This window comes from Chrysemys picta, chromosome 18 (genome assembly GCF_011386835.1).
Source record: "Chrysemys picta bellii isolate R12L10 chromosome 18, ASM1138683v2, whole genome shotgun sequence".
Classification (NCBI taxonomy): domain Eukaryota; kingdom Metazoa; phylum Chordata; order Testudines; family Emydidae; genus Chrysemys; species Chrysemys picta.
In genome coordinates this window covers 23,760,403-23,777,442 of record NC_088808.1, presented here as the reverse complement: position 1 = coordinate 23,777,442, position 17,040 = coordinate 23,760,403, and the positions used below count along the sequence as shown (strand labels likewise).

The following is a 17,040-nucleotide window of genomic DNA, read 5'->3' as shown; positions in this document are numbered from 1 at the left end:
GAGTGAGCTAGAGAGACAGGAACCCTCTACATTTGCAGAGGAGAATGTTATGTGCATTACTGTAAGATTTAATGGGGAGATTTAATGGGGGAGGATCATCCATCAAATAACTGCACTGAAGTTGCTGGAAGAGGGCATAGAGTTACTGTTATGGCATGAAAGAGCCAGAAAGGCATGCCACATGAAGTGTTCCAGAAGCCCGGAAAGAGAGACCAGACAAAGCTGCAAGACATGGACAGCTAATGGCATCATCCATAGGAGAGCCAGGAGAAGAGGTTCACTCTTTAGGGATTGTAGAGAAAAACACAGAAGCGGAAAAAGTATGCGTCAGACCACAGGAGATGAACAAGAACATTAAATGGGAACATTTACACTTGCCCACAGGGAACGGACAGTTTGCTGAAATGGCAGGAGCCAAAATTATTCAGCGAGTTAGATACATCAGCAGGCATTTGGCAGATTCTCTAGGACAAAGAGTGCACCAAGATTTGCACTTTCAGTACCCTGTTTGATAGCTACGACCAGCGCCTGGAATGCTTTCAGCACCCAGAGCACCTCACCATGCGAGAAGGGACTGCAGGAGTGAGTACACACTAACAGTGTCACCACACATCTTGTAGGATACTATGCAGTGGCATGCTTCCTGGGCAAATCTGTCAGCAGGAAGAACCACCAAGCCCCGAGAGCACAAACACAGCCAGGCTAGATTACAGCAGCAATACTGCAGCTACTGCCTAAGTTATCGTTTCTTGTTCCCCTACGAGCTGCCATAGTCATTACTGAAAGATAAGCAACAACTAAAAGATTAAATATTGATGCTACCCAGGATTCAGGTACAGTAGATTCTTCAGTAAGTTAATGCCACTGACATGCTCCACAGCCTTTCAAACCGAGAGGTGGGCAGACAGGTTCGGCCATAGTTTCAATTTTACTGAAATCCCCTTTTGCATACAGATCTTTTCCCTTGGGAAAGGGCTTGTGCAGGTGAACTGAATGACTGAGCAATAGAACATCAGAGCATTTTTACATTTAGTAGCCTGGTACCTTAAACTTTCATTTTACTTGGCACTCTTTCCCCAGAGGCAGCTATAGGAGTTGGCAGCATCACCAGGTTACCAGAGAAAACACAGGAATACAATAGAAGAACAGACGGCCTACATTTTGTTTAAACAAACACACACACGATCAAGCAAGTCACTGGCAAGAAATCTGACTTGGGACAGAGCTACCCAGTGCTTCAGACCCAGAAGTTGTCTCTCTTTACCTAGTTCATCCTCATTGTGAAGCAGAGAGCATTGCGGGAAAGCAGTTGAGTTTTGTTGTACATGGATGTCTGTTCACACTGTACTGAAGGACCAAGCTCAGTCTCACATCCCAAGTCAATATTTGTATAGCATTTGGCAGTATAAAGTACAATTTCTAAGCCATTCCAGTCTGTGATTAGATTTATTCAGTGGCCTTAGGAAGTACTGCATGACCACAACCTCCTTTTTAGAGGTGCAACCCCAAAGTTTTGCCTACATATGCTGATCTGCCCCTCTCCTCCCCACCCCCTGCACACTGAGAAAAATGGTTCCCATTCCACTCAGAGGTAGCATGGTCGAGTGGACAGGACACTAGACAGTCTGGAGATGTAGGTTCTATTCACAATTCTGCCACGCAGCCTTGAGCCAATCAGTTCACTTTGTGTTCAGTTGTCTCTTCCCTTCCCCTCCTCCCCCCCCCCCCCCCCCAAAAAAAAAATCACTTGAGCTGCTTTATAGTAGTTCAGTTGTAAGCTCTTCAAGGCAGGCACTGTCTTATGTCTGTACAGCACCTACTATAAAGGGGACTTGATCTTGGGTATTGCCATTAGGCAAATAATGCCCATCCCCCACGTATTTCCCCAACCTGAAAAATAACTAAGCTCTTAATATTTTGCATTTCCGTACAGTCTTCCTTTCATACAAGGTGCTGTACAGCACGGTGGGATCTCCAATAGGACACAGCCCCTTACAAGTAAAAGGCAGCTGGCACCGAGGGGAGGAGGAAAAGGTGTCTGGCTAAGGACAGCAGGCAAACTTCTGGCATATTTAATGTCCATACACAACAGGATGGACACTTATTTCCAGCCATAAAGGTGACTGGAGAGAAGCAGAAATAGCTAGTTTAGATTCCAATGAGCCACTTTCAGGAATAAAGATGCAGGGAAGAAGACAGCAGTAGATGGAGCTAGTGATGCATCATTAACAGAGCTTTGAACTAAGGCAGACTTACCTGCACATCTGCAAAAGAGCCAACCACATACCTGGGAGGATAGGGAAGAGGCACTATATTACTAGAAGGTAAAATAATAATTGTAGGACATCTGCTTCGTTGTCGAGGACCATGAGGGAAATAAAGCTGTTGTCCCCTCTAGCTAAAGCCTGCTGTTTCTTTTTCCCCAGACTCCCAACCACCAACTGCTCCACGATTTGGATGCCAATCCAATTTTGACGCCTCTAATTCACCCAAGAGACTGTTTATTTTAACTTTATCAAGAGAAGAGAAAAACAACTGTGTTAGACTAAAAAGAGAGCATCTGGCAGCACGATGTTCTCCTTTCGCTACCAGGTACCAGCACAGGCCGGGAAATTAGCTGAATGAGTCAAGAGCACAATACACACCACGTGTTGAAGTGCAGGCTCCATGGAGCCCCACAACGGGGTCACCCTGATCTGGAAACACGGAGGCATAGCCTGTAGAGTGCACAGCTCCCAATAGGCAGCCCTCCCTCTTGGGCCACATGAGGGACCTGCAATATTTTCTGTATTAGAAAAGGAGGCCACAATGAGTTGCAGCCTGCTGGATTTTACCATCTGACTAACACAGCCCTTAGCTGTGCAAGCATTGGGTGCCCAGGACTGCAGGGGCTTGTTTGGCAGTTAATGTTAACTACAGGATCCGTTAAGAGATGCAGACACAGTGGTTAGGTTGTTCCAGTGTTTCCAGATCTCAGGCTTCCTTTCTCCCTTCCCCCATAAGAGTCATGCTGCCTTGCAACAATGGCAATATATTCCTCAGAATCCAGCTGATGAGATGCTACCATCCAGAACTAGCAACACTTAGGAGTTCTCAGTTTCCACCCCCTAAAGCAAGCCACTCCCTTCACATCTTTGAGAGCCATGTACAGGAGTTTCATTTCGATTTTAAGAAGCTAGTTCTAGGCTGTCTGGATACAGTCAGTCTGAACACTGCACAACTTGTGTGCCATGAGGTTGCATTCTCTGTTTTGTGCGAGTCACATACACCCTCAAAAGCAGGATCCGCAATAGTTCTGAAGAGACTTCTTGCAGTATGAGAAACAATCGTTTACTGATTAAGCGAGAGAACATGGGTCCAGACCTTGAGTTCTAGTCTCAAGGGTACCACCAATTTGTTGCAGGTTAATGATCAAAACACCACCCGTATGCCTCAGTTTTGCTAACTTGTCGGGATAATTCTTAACTATATTCACACAGCGCTTTGAAGACAAAGCACAATGCAAGTGCTACGTATTTATCTGTTTCACTTGGAAATAAACTTTCCAGTTAATTCTAAGAGGAGAACCATAGCAGCAGAATCAATAAGATGCTTCATGTTGATTAGAGCGCAGTTCAGCTACATGGCACACACAGCACCGAGCTGAGCGAACCCAGTTTTTCATCTGGGGCTGGAGAGATTAGAATCGTTTATACTAGTTCCTTGAAATTAATGCAGCCTCTGCTTAAACCTTGGGGAGTTGTCAAGTGCAATGCTTCCCATTTGACTAGATCAGTATCAAGGAGTTTGGTCTCATGTGCAGATACTTGTCTGGAGTCCCTATAATTAGGCCCATCTTTGTGTCCAGAGCTCTAAGCCTTTGGGCTAAGAGCTATAATTCAGTGGACAGCCTGCTGTTAATACCAAGTGTCAGTTTTCCAGGATGGCTTAGCTGAAAGGCACTTGTTAAGCCATTACATACATTGCTTGTCGCTTGAAACAATGAAGGTTCTCTCCACCAGGACACTCTGCTAGTGACAACACTATGCAGGACACCTGGTGCCCTGAAGGCTTTATAAGCTTGAGCCAACTGCCTAAGAAGCTCTTTGGACAGGCTTCTCTGCTGTGCACCCCAGAGTTATCCAGGTATTGGGAGCATCTCCTCATGCACCCCTACTCTATTGATTCCCCAGTGGGAGAGCAAGGCAACCTTCTATATCCTACAGGACACAATTGAACTGCTCACTGGTCCAACCACAAAGGGGAAGAGTTTTGGAGGTCGTTTAGAGCTGGATTAGATAGAGGCTACTGTGCAAATAAGGCCTCATCAGGATAAGGGGTCAGCTGCACTTCTGCTCAGACTTCAGCTCTGAGTAGCAGCAGTCGCGGAAGCTCAGATCCAACACCAGTTCCAGGCTGGAAACAAGCCTGTGGGGGCAGGTCTGCATCCAAGTTTCCAGACGCCTTCCCATCACCAAGAGGGAAGCCTGAAGGACCTTAGATTCAGGAAGATTCTCATTTTAACGGAAAGTTAAAGAGTAAGGGACAAACTGTTGTTATACCTGCGAGCCACTCACTGACTTCAGTGCAGAAGTCTCTGGGTATACCTACACTGGAAAAAACAAAACAAAACAACTCCCCCCCCCCCGACCTCCGCTGCACACACACAGCAACAAGTCTCACAGCCTGGCCTAACTGACTCAGGATAGTAGTGGAGACATTCCAGCTCTGGCCAGAGCTTGGGCTCAGAAACCAAGCAAGAGGGGCAGGTCTCAGAGCCTGGGCTCCAGCCCAAGCAGGAACGTTAACACGGATATTTTTAGCCCTATAGGGTGAGCCTAAGTCTTAACCCGGACGCCAAGACTCACTGCCATGGGGCTATTTTTGTAGTGTAGATGTAGAGTCAGTCTTCATTTTTACAACTGAGCATGCAATAAATTTGCAGTTTGTTGCCTAAACAGAAGTGTTTCTTTAAAAGTAAGACAATCGTACCAGATACATTCTGGAGGCAGGAGGATGGTGACTGATGTGCCATTTCACCATCTAAAAAAAAAATTTAACAGACCATACTTACGTAGAAAGGCCAGTTACATAAGGACCAAGGATTGGATGTTCTCGTACTTTCAGCTATATCGGGGTGTGGGGGAGGGAGGGAAGGGGAGAGAGAGATTGATTACATTAGGGTTACTTCTTTAACACAAGCAATAGCAAGGCATGAAAGGTGGACACCTTGGGAATTTAGATGCATCATGCTAGAAAATGCCAAGCAAAGATTGAAGGAGAGATCTTACAAGTCTTGCCTTCTCCCACACTGGATTCTCTCTCCAGCAATGAAGCCTGTAGTGTCTGCTCTGACTACAATGGACTCTTCCAGCTTCTTACCCCATCCCCATATTAACTGTCCCAGGTGGGGCCTCTGCTTCAGCATGCAGCAGTAAGACCACCATCAGGATCCAGGGAGTGATTCTCCCATGCAGGTGGTTGAGTACCACCACTCACAACCCTTTGAACTCCCAAGCATGTTTCTCCACCCCCCCCATCAAGGGCCACAGCCAGGGATAACTTTTGCTGCAATGAGAAGAATGCCAGGCATCTGCCAAGAAGGGACACTCATCCCAAGCTGAATTTTAGTGATTGCTCAGATAGAGTCCAGGAGGAAGACCCTCCTGGGGTCACCTGACTAGTCTAGGAAACTGGAACAACTGAGACAGATGGAACCAACAAGCTATAAGCATGGTCTCTGGCAGGCTCTTGCCAAGTGGCCCACAGTTACTATCAGCTCATCAAAACATGGATACACTTTGCTACTAAACCAGTCATCCTCAATTAGCAGGACAGGCTTGTTGTTTGGGACCATTGCCTCTACCACCACCCTTGCCCAGAAGTTAAGGGTGGGACTCTGGGACACCTCCAGGAGGCACGGGGCAGTTGGAAGAGGATAAAGGTTTAAGCCACCTTGAGCCCTCAGGATTCTGGAAGATTGGTGGCTGAAATAACCCCTAGTGTAACTTAGGGAGCACAGAATGTTGTTGTATGTCATGGCAACTCTACCTCATGCTGGGCCTGCCACAACCTGGTCCTGCCCCAGATTCTCCATAGCCCAGAGAACTATGGTCCCACCTCACACTGAGCTTTGAGGGGACCTGTGTAGGACAGCCTATGGCGGCCTGATGCAGTGCTCACACCAGGGGGATTCTCCCTTGGCTGGCTAAGGGACCCTAACAGAAGGGAGAATTCCTCCCGAGAGCTCTAGGGCAAAGCTTGCCCAATATGGCCCAGGCCACATACAATCAATGAAGTTACATCAGGGAAGAATCAAGCCCCCAGTTTTGTAGCAAGGAGGGGCATACACCTGGGGTTCAGTACTGCAGATAAATATGTAACATTTTCCAAACTCACAGCTTTCTTCTTGGCATTAGCATCTTTGGAGGATGTTAAGAGATCATGTATCCGTTCATTGTATACCTCAAAGTAACTCAGCTCAATGCGATGTTTCACCTGTTGGAATAAGGGAGAAGAATGCACTTGCAAGCACTGGGGTTGGCAGTGGGAAGGGATTCAAAAATCTATTTTAGCCTTCAAACACAGGGCATTCTGAATGGAGCAGCTCATTTTACGTAGTTGGCCATCTCAAGGTTACATTATATGTATTGCCAGGCCCTAATACCATATAGCCCAGTGCACATTTACAGGGTTACATAAGCTTAAAGCTTACCATGGTCACTAGTGCAGATGCAAACACTATCTTCAATTCAGCTAATAGGAAGAACTATTATGGCTAAGACAAGCCTTCACAACAGTATTAGTATAGACCTACCTACAATATACCTGAAACATGGCCTATTAGAAACAGTCTTTTTTAAATGGAAGGATTAAAATTAGCATAAGGCAGAAAACTCTGTTTTTTGATGCATTTTGTCTTCATCCAAGCCTCAGCAGGGAGAAGTGGATACTAAAAATAGAACAGTTTTATAGGCGTGATAGCATTTCATCCAGATTAATGGAGAGAGGTTTCAGAGTAGCAGTTGTGTTAGTCTGTATCCGCAAAAAGAACAGGAGTACTTGTGGCACTTTAGAGACTAACAAATTTATTAGAGCATAAGCTTTCGTGGGCTACTGCCCACTTCTTCGGAGGGGCAATCCCATAAGGTGCCCTGGCCAATTTTTGGACAGCTCTAATGGAGAGACTGGGGACTTTCCTACTACAAATTATTACGCAAAATGTTACCTCCTCTTGTTGAGTCAGATTTACTTTCCAAAATATTTCCTTGCAAAATCGTGGAATTATGCCCACCTCATCAGCATAGCCTGTCATTCTGTTGAAGAGGAGACCCATGTTTAGTTGTGCTGAAAACCCTAGTCAGAAGAGGACACTCAATTTTGCTCTAGTCCTTAATATAGCAAAATGATTTCATCTGGCCAAGTCACAAGTCCTCCTCACAGATGAGAAAAAGCCATCGTGTTTCACTTTGAGACAGGAAACAGATGCAACATACTTATTAAATTCCATTCTGACTGCCCTCACTATTCTATGGGCTAAAGAGTTGTTAGAAAATCTAGTTTAGAAAGATGTTATTTATGACAGTTACTATCTGTCTTTACAAGAGATTAGTTTATGATTTTGCTTCATTCTAAAACAGTTTTTGACTCTTTGGTTGAGTTACAGGAGTTTCACCACTTAAGGTTTTGAAAATTAAACTTTTCTAGAGAAGGATTACTTAGTGGCAGATTCTGATCAAGTGGCTGGATTTAGTTTGTTGCCTCAAATAAGCCTCAGATGGCTGGAGATAGCAGTTACAACATTTATAGTAGAGTTCTTACGTGTAAGATTTCCCAGATCCAGTTTGTCCATAAGCAAACAAACAAGTATTGTAACCTTCAAAGACTTTGTCTAGGAGTGGCTGGGCCAACAGACAGTATACTACTTCTTGACTGGCATATCCCTTATCCTCTGGATTCTGAGACCCAAAGCAATAGTCATAGGAGAAAGTCAGCTGCCTGTTTGTATGAGGATGATGTATCAGTATTTCCTTTCCAGAAAGGGACACAACACATTTTGTTCCAACTTGCTGTTCTCTGTGAAGTCAGAAAAAGAACATTTTTATTTTAGAGACAATTACTTTGAATGGCCACAGCTGGAACCCAACTGCTTGTTTGAGTCTGCTGTATTTCAAATGCAATAATCAATGCTAAACTCTGCATCTCCTATCAGTGCAACAAATTGTGTTTAGTCAGGTGAAGTACCCACCCTGCTCCTAGCACAAAGCCTACATTGGCTATGGTTCCAGTGTACCACCTTCTCAGGCTTTGCCTTTACTGACATGTGAGAATTAATATTCTGAACCCAAACTTTATCTTGTGCTTGGCTATACCTGGGCTACGACTCTGCTCCTGCCCCCAGCTCTCTCTGCCTCAGTAGAATACTCAAACAGTTTTATACTCTTGAGTTGGAGCTAGTAGGACCCACCTAGTCTGGTATCAAGTTGAGTCAGAAAGCTGTAGGCAGGATCCTATAACTTCTACGTACCTTTACTCAGTACACACTGACAGCACACCAACTGGTCTAGTTCGAGTATACAGCACAAGGAATAGAATCCAGGCTGCTCCTCTTGTTGCTGGCCTCCAGAAAGGTCATCAGAAAAAGTGTTAAGTCTGATTCCAAACAGAAGGCCACTCTCAGTCAACTGCCCCCTCAAAATTTAGAGGCATTTGAAATCTAAGCCAGATTCTGAAATTGTAAAGGTAAGTAACTCTTTGCTATTGGGCTGAACAAAAATCCCAGGCATTCAAAATTCAGCTCTGGAATATGCTACTTGAGCCCATCGGCATTTCAAGAGTACAGTTGTAGATTACAATTTCCATCTCTCAGTTTATTTTGTTTTAAAGATACCAAGAGAAGATGATGGAAGGAGGAAGAGGATTAGCAGCACATCTGCAGTCTGATCATACTGGCTTCAATAGGAGTTACTGATGAGCACAGCTGAGCCAATAACTAGGCCCCTATTTATTGAGAGTCTGAGGTGGTTTCAAGTTCTACTGCTCAGTTTTTATCTGGGGAGCTGAACCAATAGGCAGGACACTGGATGTTCATACTGGAGGCAGGCTGGAGAAGAAGATGGGGCAAGGGCAAAGGAAAGGGCAATTCTAGCTGTATGCTGGAACTCAGTATATGACTCTTCGCTCTCATGGCTTAGATCACTGCACTGTTAGAAAGTTACCTTTGGGTCAGTGGCCTAACCCTGACTGCCACACTGATGGCACTGCTCTCTCCAGAAGAGCCTCCTTTGGAAGAGGTCCTCCACTGTTCTTTCACATGGCCACGGCTCCCCCTGTTTTCACAGCAGAGATCCATGGTTGAAGAACCATCAGACGCTGGCCTCACATTGCCAGAAGGTTGAACCACTTGGCTTTCACTGAATGTCCCCCACAACTCTTTCAGGTTCTCATCATGGCCATCCATAGATGAGTAGATAGTATCCCTAACAGGAGTTCCATGAGGGTGTACAGGGCTTTGTACATTTGCAGTGTTCTTAACAGCTTCCTTTCCAGGGACATCAGAACCTTTTGAAGGCTTTGCAGTTTTGCTGCCTAATGTTTCAGTTATCTGGTCACAGTTGAGAGGAGAAGGACCAAAGTATTTGACAGAGAGGGGTAACCTGCTCTTTGCCACCTTTGGCCCATTTTCCAAAATACACATCTGGCCAGGAGAGCGCCTGAGATGTTTGCTGGTCTCTGGTTTCATCATCAGAGGAGGATCATCAGACATACTAGTTTGGAAGCTGCACCTCTTTGAAACAGGCACTTTAATAGACACAGTTTTCTCCTGTTCACTTTGTTCTGTCCTATCTACAAGTACTTTCCTTTTCAGTGGCGGAAACAGAGATTGTGTGACAGTTTTGCTCATCCATTCCATTCTTGGTTGCACATTTTCATCTAAAAAACGGGTTGGTGCTCTATCATTCTTTTCAAGAGAAATAGGAGAGAGATTAGAGACATGCAAGCTTCGTTCAGACACCTGAGATGTTGCATTCATTCTTGGGCTGTTTGTGATTTGAGTACTGTTCAGCAGGAGTCTGCAAGATGTTTGGCTGGCTTCTGGTGTAAAAGGCATCGTATCTTCAGGATTCAAACCAAAGCTGCTCATTTCAGCATTAGTAAGTACCTTGATACTGTGGTGTCCTGGAGATTGAGTACCTAGGGTAGAATGAAGTTTCACTGGGGAAAGAACCTGGGGTAGGCTTCCTTTAGACTTCAGTTGAGAAGGAGCTGCTGCGCTGCTCATTTTTCCAATTCTGTTCTGCAAGAAGAAGAGTCATAGCAGATTAGAAAGCCACCTGTAACCCTGGCAACTCCATATGATTCCCTAGACACTTTTTTTTTAAATTACTTGTAAGTTTGACAAAGACTACGGAGTAGGGGTGAAAGAGCAGTTTTTGCTTTACAGTTCAGAACCTGAGTTGGCAACTATATGCTGGCAAACAAGGCATCTTCTATTAATCTCACACACACAAAATACTGCTTCAGGAGGTGCACAATTTTTAAAAAGTTCTTCCTCCCCACCACTAACAGATGTGCGTTGGCAAGCCCTAGAGTGCCAAGTATTAACAAGCACTTCAGTGAGTTTTGAAGTCTCAAATTCTTATTGGTGTCAATGGCAGTTAGGTGCCTAGGCAGTTCTGAAAATCTCTACAGGCCCATTCTCCACAGTCCTTTCTTGAAGCCTATAGAGTTTCATTCCTTTTATCAATCAGTGGGCTGGAAGAGTAGATAGACTGGAGAATTCATTATAGTTCATATGGACCAGCCTTCACTACTTCACGTTATGCAGACATCATTCGTAACTGCATCTTTGCTCACTCAAGAGTGTGGCCTGGAGACCATTGGCCAGATAACACACATCTCCTAGGGTAATATTTATAAGAAGGGTCTCTCTTGTAATACGCCTCACAAAATGCAGTGAGCAAGCCTTTCAGCTAAAACTAATCTTTCAAAAACTCACAAGAGGCATTACTGAATCCAGGCTCTTTTCCTCAAAGAAAGAAAGAAGAAAAGTATGGGAGTGCCAGAACAAAGCTTCTAAAAGCAGCATTCTGACTCTCATCTGTGTAAGGTTTTAGAAGCACAGATAGACTTCAGTATTTCAGCCTGTTGGTCTTCTGGCCATTTTGCTAAGATGCTTTCTTAATTCCAGGCTTTTGAGGCATGAGAAGATGAACTAAGAGGTGAGATTTGTGCATTGAGGGATAAGATCTATGGCTGAAATGGATTTCCCCTTCCTCTTTCCTGGTTTTGGGGATGTGTGTGTGGAAGAGGATGATTTATGTTTGTTTGTACTAGTAGGGTTGCATTTTCAATATGGCAAAAGCCATATTGAGCCACTGATAGATCAGTACAAAAGAAGTTCCTAACTAAAGTCTGATTTTTAGTAGTATCAGTCACCCAAAGCCCTCAAGGTGTTTTATAAGGGCCGTTAGTGGTGTCCCACAACCCTAAAGTCAGGTAAAATTGCATGACTCATTTAAAATATGGGGGAACTAAGGCAGAGAAAGGTAACAAGACACTCTAAGGTAACACAGACACTAGCAAAATCTTGACTAGAATCTAGATTCTATATTTCCTGATCTAGCAGGAGAGGCAAACTAAGTTTTTTCACAACTCTCTCTCTCTCTCCCCCCCCCCCCCCCCCCCCGCCACTAGTTTAGGTCATGCAGATATTTCCTATAGCTTCAGATTAGAACAATGCCAGCATTTGTATCCCCTAGGGTTCAAGTGTGCCTCTAGCTTCCGAACATGGACTAATGCATTCCTCTTTGCTTCCTCTCTCTGGTCCCTCTGTCACCTTTAATAGATTTCTTGGGGAACCAATGATTTGTTCTTAACTCCAGCTTCACATTAGAAGTTCAATTCCTACAGGACTAGGTGGTCAGTCAGTAGGTGCTCAAAGCCCATGGCTGGAGGAAATACTTGGGTTATTCAGACCCACTCAGTAAAAGTCTGTTCATCCAATTATAGGCAGTACTCTGCATGCTGCAGTCAAGCCCCGGGCCATTTGTTTGAAGACCTTCCTCTGGACACACTCTAAGTAAGCAAACTTCAGCAATGGCCTGGACTGACATGCAAGATTTATACTTCATTTCCTGCCAAAAGGAGGAACTGTCACTCACGTCTTTGGGTTTGTAAATAAACTCATTTCACATAACAATTCTAGTAATTCATTCTTGATCTAGACATCTCGCTAGGCAGGAGTGATGTAGTGGCGCTCATTACAATCCTCACTTTGTCAGTTCACACACCCAACAAGCCTTTCCCTCAACAACAGGGGGAAATTGTTTTCTTTTAAGCATGTTTATCATAGTGGGTTACAGACTGATACCAGATCCAAACCTTGTGGAATGGATTTAGTTTTCTAGGGAAGTCAGATCAAGGTTACATTTCTTATGTCCCACCCCCGCTCTCATCTGTTTGGAAGGCGCGTGTGGGTCTCAAACCACCTTCGCATCCCAAACTCCAGGAAAGTACAGGAGCGTCAGTCCTAAATACTATAAAGTGGCAAGTCTCTCCTATGTCGTCAAGAAGACTATCATCACATTTGGACACACTATTCTCTTTTCACTGCTCTACAGAAGCTATGCAGCTGCTACTTTGAACAGGTAGAGACAACATAAAGTGCCTCATCAAATGTTAATAGCCTCATGTGCACAGCTGCATTTAGATGAAGATTAATATTTAAACATTCAACACAGCACAGAGAGCTCTAAATACTTCCTAGCTTAAAGGCCATCTCTTGGCAAGTACTGTTGAAAGAAGAACAATAGTTTTAAAAGCTAAACAGTAAGTTTTCACTCACACTGATTGAGTAAGAAATAGACATTGGGGGAGGGAGGGGAAAAAATAAAAATGGTGGCAACCATTGAAGCAAGAACCACAAGCCTTGGGAGGTATGAGAGGGCACTTGTTGCAGACATAGAAATCAGAGACTTAATCCAGCATCACATTGGCAAACACACAACAGATTGGCCTGTATAACTCATACTCGTGAATACTCGATAGTTTCTATTCTATATGCCTACTACAAATAAAAATTTAAAGTTCACAGGGTTTAGAGTAACACTTGAGGTTTGCAGCACATTCTGAGTGTTAAGTACAAGTACAGCTACCAATGCCAAGCCCATCCAGTTACTTTCCTGATTGAATACCGTTCACTATATAGCAGTTGCAGACTAGCAAAAACAGCTCTGTTAAGTAGCAGACCAATAACCAGCTGGACAAACAAGCTTTGGAACATTATTGAAAAGAAATGCCTTCCAAAGTCACATTAATCTATCAGCTAATGATACTGTCTTCTGTCAAGAGAAAGACATTCTTTTGAGGGAGTTTTGACCAACTGGAATATTTTGTTTCACACAGAGCTAAAATGAGCTCAATAGGGCAGAAATATCTAGCCACGAACACTAGTGCATAGCTCACATAGGATAGGAATATCATGTACATTTGCTCTAATCAGGTCTCGTTGCCAGGAAGCATTTCTCCCAAACACTTACACAGAAGTTAATTGAATTTAACAAATGAGAACAGTTACCTATAGGACAACATGATAAAAATCATAACCTGGAAAAACAAGACCAAGCTCTACCCACCAAATAACAGCCTCAGCATTCCACAATTTTCTACCTCTCATTGCTAACAAACACCCAGCAACTCCAGTAAAGAAAACCATACAGGGACAACAACAACTATGTAAATTAACAGATGGGGATAGTATTTTATCTACCCCACTATAGTCTCACAAACTGCTCTACCATCTCTCCTCTTCAAAAGGCCTTTGGAGGCTATTTTGCTTGATATATTCCAGCTGGATTAATAACCGCAGCTGCTCTCTCCCAAATCAACAACAGTATCAGAAATTCAACAGCGGTGATTGGTTAAAGCAGCATCAGACAAGTAATCACTAGGATAGAGTTAATTTCTTGGAAGTCTTAAGCCTTGATTCGGCAAAGACTTGCTTAACTTTATGCACTGAGTAGTTACCTTGACTTCAATTAGACGATTCACAGTGTGTATGCAAGTTTTTGCAGGATCAGGATCTAACACTTAATCAAGTTTACTCTACTCAATGGTTTTCATGTGCCTATGCTATTTGCTCTCATTTTACAGGTTGGACTGACCGTCTCTAGAAGCATCTCCATAGCCCCCTTTGATCACTTGTTTCCCTTTACAATTTCAAATTTCTCTCTTGGTTTTACCTGTGGCTTTTCCTGTATTTTGTTTTAATATGGGTGAGGATTTTTAAATGTATAGATCCCTTCTCCTTTTCTGTATAAATAGGAAGCTAGGACATAGGGCTGGAAGGGACCTTTTGGGTCATCCAGTCCAGTTCTCTGCTACTGCAGGCAACCCCGTCATATAATCCCACTCATAAATTTATCAGATTTAACGATGCAGACACAGTTGTTTTCCTCCCCACCTTGGAAGTGGCAACTGGTGGCTGCTGAGGCCAGACCTCCAGTAGTTTAGTCTTTACCAAAGTGAGAGGCAGGTGAGAGTGGGTGAAAGACAGGATCAGATGATGGTGAGAAGCAGGGGATAGCAGGATGAGGCAAGAAATGGTGAACAAAATCCTTTTTTTGGAGGTATATTCAAATAAACCAGACATAAGCGATGGGTATAACAGGCCAGGGGAGGCTAAGCCTCCCCAAACAGCCTGCCCGCCACCTTTGGAGTGCACTGCTATCAAAAGGGTGGGTGCCCTGCCTGCGCTCCACCCCCAGGCCCCACTCCCACTCGTCCTCTTCCCCCAAGGCTCCGCTTCTTCCCATCCCCGCTCCATCCGCATGGGAGGCGCACATGAGAGGTGAGTAGCCAGCCGGCCGGCCAATGGGAGGGCGGGGTGGAGCATCGGCAGGGCTTCTGCGGGAGGAGGCTAAGTGGGGGCAGGCCTCGGGGGGAGGCCACAGTCCGGGTGTGCGCAGCCTCCCCAAATGGTGGAGTCACGCACCACCAATGAAACCGGATTAATGATGCACATCCACAATTCATGAACATTGTGCTGCCTTGTCTTTTAAAACAACGTTTCTTTTGGTATACCTCCAGAAGCACCCTTCTTTTGTCCCTTTACTTCGGTTCCCTCACTGTGAAAGGCCTTACATGGTGGTGGCCAACCCTTTGCTACTGGATCTATCTTTCACTCTGAAACCTTCAACTCTCCACCCATTTAGAGCAGAATGCACTGGGCACACAGAGCTCCACATAGATAACCTACGATCCTTCACACTTGATCCTGCTCCCAACTCAATAGGACCATGCTCCATGGTAAGGTTTACAACTTCAGCAAGTTAGGTCCCAATCCTGACAATGCTTATGCATGTACTTAATTTTTCTACCATAAACAATCCCATTGGTTTTAAAGAGACTACTCATGGTAGTGAAGCTAAGCACATGCAGGAATCAGGGTCTTAGCCTGTAGCATACGACACCTATAGTCAGGTATACACCTCAGCTGACAACATTTCTTCAGAACATGTCTTATTATCATCCATAGTTGTTGGTTTGTTTTTAGAGCTGGGAGAATAATTCATGAATAATGTATTCAATAACTTTCACCTTTACAGTAACTCCTCGCTTAACGTTGTAGTTATGTTCCTGAAAAATGCGACTTTAAGCGAAATTATGTTAAGCGAATCCAATTTCCCCATAAGAATTAATGTAAATGGGGGTTAAGTTCCAGGGAAATTTTTTTCACCAGACAAGAAACTATATATTATATAGATATACACACAGTATATGTTTTAAACAAACAATTTAATACTGTTCACAGCTATGATGATTGTGAAGCTTGGTTGAGGTGGTGAAGTTAGAGGGTGGAAGAGGGTGGGATATTTCCCAGGGAATGCCTTATTGCTAAATGATGAACTAGCACTCAGCTGAGCCCTCAAGGGTTAACACATTGTTGCAAATGTAGCCTCTCATCAAGGCAGCACAAACAGGAGGGAGGGGAGACAGCATAGCAGACAGAGACAGACACACACCTTGTGTGTGGGAAAGAGAGCACGAGATGCACACTGCCCCTTTAAGTAAGCTGACCCACTCTTAAATGCACTGTCTCTTAAAGTGGATCAGGAAGTTGAGACAGCAGCTGCTGCCCTAAGCTCTCTCCATTTGTGTCCCCTCCCTGCTCTATATGGAGAAGGGGTAAGTGGGGTGCAGGAGTAGGGGGACACCCTGACATTAGCCCTCCTTTCCCCCTGCACAGCAAGCAGGAGTCTCTGAGAGCAGCTCCAAGGCAGAGGGCAGGAGCAGCACATGGCAGTGGGGGGAGGGATAGCTGAACTGCCGATTGATAGCCTGCTGGGCAGCTGCAGAACAGGGAACTTAGGGGAGCTGATGGGGGCTGCTGGTCCATCCTGGTTCCAAGCCCCCACCAGCTAGCTCCAACAGGCTGCTCTTCCTGAAAGCAGTGGACAAAGCAGGCGGCTGCCAAACGACATTAGAAGGGAGCATTGCACAACTTTAAATGAGCATGTTCCCTAATCGATCAGCAACATAACAACGAAACAACGTTAACCAGGACAACTTTAAGTGAGGCTTTACTGTACTCCCTTCTAGCTCCCCCCCTCCATTGTCCATGAACAGACTGTGTGTCTCAAATGTACGTATTTGAGCATCATTGTTGGTCTGCAGCTCATTTGAGAGTATTTCACGGGGACTATTTGATATTCAAAACATGAGAGGTTTTGATTGGTTAATCAAGCCACATGAGCTGCGTCTGTTTCCTTCATCCTCATCTTCCCATGACGCCTCTGGCATTTAGGGCAGTGACGAAGCTCTTCCCCCCCCGTCTGTTTCTGACAAGTCTTTCAATGGTTCCCCGGCTCTGCCCCAGGTTTTTCAGCTCGGTTTCCTTAATGGATGAGTGTAATTCCTAGACTCCGGAGTGTGGGCAGAGAGACATTATTACAGGACAAACGTGTGTCCTCCTGCAATAGCTGCTTAAACTGGCTGTTTCTGTGACTATTCCTGGTCCCGTCCTTACGAGGGTATTTGTACACAGTGAATATGAACGAG

The 17,040-nt window shown here is 44.6% G+C and overlaps 1 protein-coding gene across 5 annotated transcripts in view; it reads right to left on the bottom strand.

Moving 5' to 3' along the window:
• Positions 1-13,756, bottom strand: part of LOC101950234 (kinesin-like protein KIF14) — a 43,788-nt gene extending 30,032 nt beyond the window's left edge. For all 5 annotated transcript variants that reach the window (XM_065572591.1, XM_065572595.1, XM_065572592.1 and 2 more), the window contains exons 1-7: positions 13,617-13,756; positions 9,198-10,276; positions 7,801-8,055; positions 7,208-7,295; positions 6,379-6,477; positions 5,054-5,106; positions 2,257-2,287 (exon numbers count right to left, since the gene is read on the bottom strand). In XM_065572591.1, coding sequence (XP_065428663.1) covers positions 2,257-2,287; positions 5,054-5,106; positions 6,379-6,477; positions 7,208-7,295; positions 7,801-8,055; positions 9,198-10,261 — 1,590 coding nt within the window. In that variant the 5' untranslated portion in view covers positions 10,262-10,276; positions 13,617-13,756. The remainder of the gene's footprint in view (positions 1-2,256; positions 2,288-5,053; positions 5,107-6,378; positions 6,478-7,207; positions 7,296-7,800; positions 8,056-9,197; positions 10,277-13,616) is intronic.
• Positions 13,757-17,040: the final 3,284 nt, after the last annotated feature.